Here is an 8,180-nt window from a genome sequence, read left to right on the forward strand (position 1 = left end):
AATAAATCACACTGTTTTAATGAACACAAGAGATTCTACAATTGCTGGAAATCCCCAGCAATGTTTGGGATCAAGACCCCTCACCGAGGCTGGAAAGGAAGGGCGCAGCATCCAGTCAATTTGTGCACACCCATTCCCCATCTTCTTATTCTGGTTTCTGTACCCCTTCCTTTCCAGTCCTGATGGAGAGTCACGATCCGAAACGTCAGCTGTTTATCCTCCTCCATAGATGCTGCGTGATCTGCTGCGTTTCTCCAGCGTGTTGTGTGAGCCACTGAAGAGTAACTACAGAATCTCTTGTGCCTCTGAATTGGCCATCTCCATCAGCACTTGACGGGCTTACTTAGAGTGAACAGCATTGTGGCGGGCTGGAGTCACATATCCACCAGGCTGGATAAGGTCAGCATATCTCGCTTAAGGCCATCAAAAGTTGCAGGGAGAAGGCAGGAGAATGGGGTTGATAAGCATAATAAATCCGCTGTGGTGGAAGGGCAGTGTAGGTTTGATCAGCTGAATGGGCTAATTCTGCTCCTATATCTTACGGAGCGTTTACCGTGACTGGAAAGGAAGGGCGCTGAAGTCAAAATAAGATGGTTCGAAGGTGGGGAGAAGTACAAGCTACCAGGTGATAGATGGAATCAGGTGAGGGCGAATGAAGTAAGAAGCTGGGAGGGGATAGGTGGAAAGGTAAAGGGCTGAAGAAGAAGGAATCTGATAGGAGAGCAAAGTGGGCCATGGGGGAAAGGGAGGGAGGAGAGGCACCGGAGGGAGGTGATGAGTAGGTGAGGAGAAGAGAAGGTGTGAGAGGGGAGCCAAAATGGGAATGGTAAAAGAGAGAGGGGGGAGTGGGGGGAGAATGACCAGGAGTTGGAGAAATCGATGTACTTGCTGTCAGGTTCAAGCCTGCCCAGACGTAATATGAGGTGCTGCTCCCATTTTAATGGCTTTGGAACTTCTAAGAGTACAAGTTTATCTGTTCTTAATGACTCAGATTTAAGGCTTTGCTAACGCAGCTGCGTGCTTCTCTCCTCTGCTCTGGGGAAGATCCCTTGCCTGCTCTGCAGGGGACATGCACGGTGTAGGCAGCCAGCTCACTGGCCGAGCTGTCATGAATGAAAGAATAGCTAGACGCTCAGACAAACAACTTCAGCCCAGAGGCTTTATCCTGACTGGGAGCATTTAAACATCTGCTTGGGTTCTTGGCTAATGGTTGGAGAGACTTTTATTTTTCTCACTGTCTGTTCTTCTTTCGGAGAGCTGTGGCGTGGTCTGTGGCCAGGGAGAGAGCTGCCTGTTCCTGGTGTTGTTTTGACAGTCGCAACTTCAGACTTGCTGGTACGCCCTCCTCCCTCCCTCCCCCTTCCCTCCCCCTCGCGATTTCGCTCCAGTACAAATTGAGCTGAACAAATTCACTTAGCAAGAAGGGCAGCCGGTGCACTCTTTGAATTCTCTCAAGCAGTGTTGTGACGGTGGGCTCCTCTGGCAGGGAGGGTCCCTGCAGAGCTGAGGGAGATTTCCATCCTCCTGGTGTGTACCGTGCGCACACACGTGAGGGACAGAGAAGAGCAACTTTGGCAGGACTAGAGCCCGCAGCAAGTGGCGTGCAAGGCTGTGCCCACCTGTTTTGCCAGGAACAAGTAGACGCCACGACGCGGATTGGGCATGCCCGGGCTCCCAGTCTCCTCCAGGTTGAGGCCACCAGCTGAGAGGCCCCGGCCCGTCCACACCGCGCTCCGAATCCCGCACGACGCCCACTCTGGGGGTCGGCGGGAACCTGAGACCTTGGACAAACCCGGGGGCACCGGCCAGGTGGGCCACCAACTGCCCTGGAAGTTGACTAGTGACCGCGGAGCCGAGCGGAGTTTCCCAGCGAAGACGAGGGAAAAGGCAGACAGCAAGGTCAGTGTTGTAGCTTCCCAGACTTCAGCCCAATTTACAGCAGCTGCTTCAGCAGGCAAGCCAGCACCTTGCGCTGAACTTCCTGTTCATTGTATCTTTATTTTTAGAGCAACAGCAAACAGACACTCTGGCATAGTTCAGATGTTTGTGCAGCCTGTTTTCCTTTTTTTTAAAAAAAATGTTAAGGAATTACTCATTGACCTAAGCCACAGGTTTCAGTGATACTTTTCGACCACAGCCGGAGAGGATGCTTTGCAGAAGAACTTGAGAGGCAGGAGCAAATTTGGCCCCTCATTGCCCCGCTCCACAATCCAAAGTGGTCATGGCTACTCATTTACTTTTCACCTCAGTCCCAGTATGTTAAATCCGTTAGAGCTTAAAATGTCAGAGTTTCGCAATGTGAGCAGAGCCTCTGGCAAAGGAGCAGGAGGTGGGACTAATCCCAAAGCAAATTCAAAGAGCTGCTTTTGGATGAAGTGCTGAAGTGTTTAGTAACCATTAGTGAACCGTTTCGTTCATTGTTTCTTGCCGGGACAGTGTGGATATGGAATAATGTGGAATAATTGCAGCATGGCAGGGTGGTTAAGTAGGCATATGGCAAAGGTTTAAGTGTTCATTTTGTTACCAAAGTATGTATGCAGAATACAACTCTGAGATTTGTCTTCTCTAGATAGAATGCTTGCCTTTATTACTCGAGGCACTGAGTTCAAAAGTCTGGAAGTTATATTGCAGCTTTATAAAACTCTAGTTCGGCCATATCTCTGAAGTATTGCACACAGTTTTGGTCACTCCATTTTTGGAAGGATGCCAAGGCTTTGGGGAGAGTGCAGAGGGGGTTGACCAGAATGCTGCCTGGGTTAGAGAGCATGTGCTATAACGAGAGGTTTGACAAACTTGGGTTGTTTTCTCTGGAGCAGTAGAATCTAAGGGGAGATCTGATAAAGGATAAGAAGGTAATGAGAGGCATAGATTGAGTGGACAGATAGTATTATGTTCCCTGTGGTTGGAGTGGCTAATACTAGAGGGCATGTATTTAAGGTAAGAGGGGATAATTTTAACTGAGATGTGAGGGTCAAGTTTTCTTACACACAGTGGTGGGTGCCTGGAATGTACTGCCTGAGATGGTGGTCAAGGGCTTTTAAGAGGCATTTAGATGGGCACATGAATGTGAGGAAAATGAAAGGATATGGACGTTGTGTAGGTAGAAGAGATTAGTTTAGATGGCCATTTGATGACTAATTCAATTTGTTCAGCACAAAGTTGTGGGCCGAAGGGCCTGGTTCTGTGCTGTACTGTCCTTTCTTCTAGCTGTATGTTCTAATTGCGGTTAAGTTACCTGCACCATACAAAGGGCAATTCAGCCCATTGAATCCATGCTGGCTGTCATTTATTCCCTCATTTAACCTGTTCTCCCCTCATTAACAGACACAGGAGATTCTTCAAATAGTGAGCAACACACACAGGATGCCGGAGGAATCCAGCAGGTCAGGCAGCATCCATGGAGGGAAATGAACAGTATGTTTTAGGCTGCGATGGCCTCCACAGCCGTTTGTGGCAAAGAATTCCACAGATTCATCACTAACTGACTAAAGATATTCCTCATCTTTTTCTAATGGGGGTCTCCTTCTATTCTGAGTCTGTGCCCTCTGGTCCTAAATTTCCCCACTATTGGAAACATCCTCTCTACATCTACCCTGTCTGGGCCTTTCAGTATTTGATAGATTTCAGTGAGATTCTTCCTATTCTTCTAAACTTGACAGTGCTGAATCTGTGGAACTCATTGCCACAGACAGCTGTGGAGGCCAAGTAATTGGGAGGTTGATGTTCTTTATTAATCAGACCATCAAAGATTACAGGGAGAAGGCAGGAGAATGGGGCTGAGAGGGGTAATAAATCAGCCATGACAGAATGGTGGAGCAGTCGTGATGGGCCAAATGGCCTAATTCTGCTTCAATGTCTCATGGTTTGAAGACTTAAGTCACTAAAACAGCCAAGCAAATTCAGGTTCAGATTCAGATTTGTTCATTACATGTACACTCAGTGGCTGCTTTAATAGGGTGCATCCTGCACTGAATAAAGTGGCCATTGAGTGTATGTTCCTGTCTTCTGCTGCTTTAGCCCATCCACTTCAACGTTCGATATGTTGTGTATCCACAGATGCCCTTCTGCACTCCACTGTTGTAACGCATGATATTTGAGTTGATGCTGCCTTCCTGTCAGCTTGAACCAGTCTGACCATTCTCCTCTGACTTCTGTCATCAACAAGGCGTGTTCACCCACAGAACCGCCACTCGCTGGATGTTTTTTTCTTTTCGCAGCATTCTCTGTAGATTCTAGAGACTGTTGTGCATGAAAATGTCAGGAGATCATCAGTTTCTGAGATACTCAAACCACCCCGTTTGTCACCAACAATCATTCCATGGTGAAGTCACTCAGACCACATTTCTTCCCCATTCTGATGTTTGGTCTGAACAACAACTGAACCTCTTGACCATGTCAGCATGCTTTTATGCATTGAGTTGCTGCCACACGATTGGCTGATTAGGTATTTGCATTAACGAGCTGGTGTGCCTAATAAAGTAGCCATTGTATGCACATCGAAACATACAGTGAAGTGTGTCCGTTGCATTAGCAACCAACACAAGCCCGCAAGTATTGCCACACAATGCCATATAGCCAAAAAACAAAACGTTTGGAGACAAGGTGCAGGTAATTTAAATTTCTTACATGCCTGTTACACCGCTGGTCTTTAGGGTGTATTGGCAATGATCAAGGGAGTAGGTTCCTCTCAGTTTTCATTTCTGTCAGCCGTGTAAATCCCAGGTAGAGACTCGGGAATACCATCACACACAGATGTAGAAGGATTCTTCATTGCTGTTTCCTTAATGGCTTTGATTGAGTAGTCAAGGTTGTTGGCCCTGAACTGAACTCCCAAACCTGGAGGACCAGTGGACCACTCTTATTTTGGCTTCTACACTTTGACCTGTTTGTTATGGTTGACCCTACCAAGAGCCAAAGCATAAAGCCCTGACTCCAGCTGACTCTCTGGGTCATGCAAGCCTCCAAATCACGGCACGATTGCGGTCCTCTTGGAGAGCTTCCCTATATGGTGGCATCATAAAGATTGTTTTGGACACTTCATTATCCTACACTGTACAGACCCTGTAGTAAGTTACAAATCTTCTGAATGGAGTTTGTTTCTGCAAGAGGTGGGCTTGGAATGATATTAAATTTGGAAAGAACGTAGGCTGAATCAGACCTGGCATACTGTGAAATAAAATTTACCTTTATTGCTTAGAAAAATCTTAAGTGGAAGGTGCAAAACTAGTATGAGAATTGAAAAGTTTCTCTCCCACTCCCAAAGTGGATGTGGTAGCGTTGTGGTTAATCTATAATAGGGCAGCCAGAGTTCTGGATCAGCTCCAGTAACATGGGATCAAATCCCAGCATGTCAGTTGGGGAATTTAAATTAATGTTTGTTTTTAAAGCAAATGCTAGCCTACTCTCAATGGAGATAACTGAAACTACCGAATTGTCATTAAAACCCATTTGGTTCAGGGAAGGGAGTCTGCCATCCTTACCCACGGCATTGTATAGGTGACTTCAAGACATAGTGGGCTGAAGGGTCTGTTTCTGTGCTATTATATTACCGTGAGATTCATTTTCTTGTACAGAAAAATAAGGAAATACAGTAGAGTTTTTCCTTACAGCCAACATGCAAAAGAAGACTAACTGTACAAATAAAATAATACTTAATAATAATATAAAATAATAATAATAATGAGTTTGTAGGTCGTAGAATCAGTTCAGAGTTGAAGTGAGAGAAGTCATCTACATCAGTTCAGGAGCCTAATGGTTGAAGGGTAATAACTGTTTGTAAACTTGGTGGTGTGGCACCTGAGGCTTCTGTACCCCTCATCTGATGGTAGTAGCGAGAAGAGGCATGGCCTGGATGGTGAGAGTTGTTGATGATGGATGTTGCGTTCTTGTGTCTCTAGGACTACAGATATTTCTGTGAGTCTATGACTATGACTATCTGCTCAGCAATGTCTGACAGGGTGTGAGAACCTGAGTTATTGGGAAATCTTTAAAAGGATTTAGGTAGCGGTTGAAAAGAGACAGTGGAGAAAGAGCAGGTCGGTGGGACTAATTGCAGACTAAAATCTAAAGGTGATGGGCAATACACAGCAGGTCAGGCAGCATCTGGGAAGGAAGAAAATGATGTAGTATATGAGGGGTGAGAGGTGTACATCTCCCCCTGACGGTGTAGGTTTCCTCCGGGTGCTCCAGCTTCCCTCCACATTCCAAAGATGAATGGATTAGTAGATTAGTTGGCCATGTGGATGTAATTGGGTGGTGTGGACTTGTTGAACCTGAAGGGCCTGTTACCATGCTGAATCGCTCAATTACAATAAAATAAATAATGACTGAGATGACATTCAAAGGTCATCTAGATAAGTACATGGTTGGAAGAGGCTTAGAGGGCTATGGCCAAATGCAGGCTGATAGGAATAGCTCATTGGGCAACACAGTCAAGCATGAATGAGATGGGCTGAAGGGCCTGTTTCCGTGCTGTATGACTCTGTGACTCTTTATAAGGTTTGAGTCTCTTTGTCAGAATTAATTTATTTGGAGATGCAATGTGAAACAGGCCCTTCCGGCCCAACAACCCTCACTGCCCAGCAACACACCTATTTAATACTAGCCTAATCACAGGACAATTTACAACCCTCTAAATGATATGTCCTTGGACTGTGGGAGGAAATACAAATGGTTCATGGGGAGAAAATACAAACTCCTTACAGTCAGCGCTGGAATTGAACTTCAAATTCCAGAGCATCCTAAGCTGTGGCAGCATTAGGCTCACAACAATGCCACTGTGACCTAATTGCAGGTCGATATTGAAGAGTCAGTGCATCAGGGTGCCCACTTGTAGCCTCCATAGAGTCACAGAGCTCTACAACACAGAAACAGGCCCTTCGGTCCATCTAGTCCATGCCAAAATGTTATTCTGCCTTTTCCCGTCTACCACAGTTGCACATTGCCCTCTAAACCCCTTCCATCCACGTACTTACCTAAATTTCTCTTAACTATTACAATCTAACCCAATCCACTGCTTATGCTGGCTGCTCGTTCCACACTCTCACGACCTTCTGAGTGAAGAAGTTCCCCCTTATGTTCCCTATAACCATTTCACCTTTCACCTTTAACCTACGATCTCCATAGTCTCACCCAACCACAGGGGGAAAAGGCTGCTTGCAGTTACCCTGTACCCCTCATTCTTATACACTCCAGGGAATTTCCCCCATTTGAAGGAAATTCTTCTTCCTCTCATAGATTGTGAGTTACCCACCTTTACAGTGATCCCCGCCAAATACCTCTCTTTGGAGTACTGTGTACAGTTTTGGTTATGAACCTAAACAGAGTGCAGAAAAGATTTCCTGTGTGTCACCATTACCCTCTGCATCACCTTGCACTCACATGTATCGGAATGCCGTACCAGCCCACGATGCAACCACTCAGGTTACTTTAACTGTGCCATTGTAGAGGTCTGTTAGACTATTTAGTGACATGCCAAATATTCAGTGGATGTAGGTTCTCAACAGGAAACGTCAACAATTCCTTCCCCATCACAGATGGTGTTCAACTACTGAGTTCCTCCAGCAGATTGCATGTTGATTTCCATAGCTCAGCCAGAAGTACTCCGTGCTGATTAATGATAAATCAGCCACGATGAAATGGCAGAGGTGACTTGATGGGCTGAATGGCCTGATAAAGCTCCAATGTCTTATGGTTTTAGGATTAATCCCATAATCATTTCACCCTATTAACTGTTATCACTCCCAATTCTTTTGAACCCATCAGATATGTTTTCTGCTACTTTAGTGTGCAACACACGCGTCTGCATGCACGCACAGTATATACATCTTCAGTTGTCCCTCGAAGTCCGATGACGACGTCCACTCCTTTAACGGTGAGATCTTTGATGAGTATGCAGTCCTATCCTGGACCCACAAGCTCTATTGCAGGTGGGACATTTATTTAGTGCTGGCAACCACGGCTGCATTTCTCCTGGCTCTCTTCTGCTGTCTTCTGGTTGTTCTTTCCATCTCCAGAATACGAACCCCATCACTACACAGCTGTCGCCAAGTGGTACGGTCAGCAGCAACATCCTCCAGGTCCTCGGGTCTGATCTTGCACTTCCTTAAAGCATTCTTCATCTGATCCTTATAGCGCTTCTTTGGCCTTCCAGCTGAGCGTCGACCATGATGGAGCTGGCC

At 46.1% G+C, this 8,180-nt stretch overlaps 1 protein-coding gene across 3 annotated transcripts in view; it reads left to right on the plus strand.

The window, feature by feature from the left end:
- The first annotated feature begins 1,424 nt into the window (after positions 1-1,424).
- nav3 (neuron navigator 3) overlaps positions 1,425-8,180 on the plus strand; it is a 503,350-nt gene continuing 496,594 nt past the window's right edge. For all 3 annotated transcript variants that reach the window (XM_063058462.1, XM_063058455.1, XM_063058456.1), the window contains exon 1: positions 1,425-1,899. In XM_063058462.1, coding sequence (XP_062914532.1) covers positions 1,663-1,899 — 237 coding nt within the window. In that variant the 5' untranslated portion in view covers positions 1,425-1,662. The remainder of the gene's footprint in view (positions 1,900-8,180) is intronic.

Source organism: Mobula hypostoma, chromosome 9 (assembly GCF_963921235.1).
Source record: "Mobula hypostoma chromosome 9, sMobHyp1.1, whole genome shotgun sequence".
NCBI classification, from domain to species: domain Eukaryota; kingdom Metazoa; phylum Chordata; class Chondrichthyes; order Myliobatiformes; family Myliobatidae; genus Mobula; species Mobula hypostoma.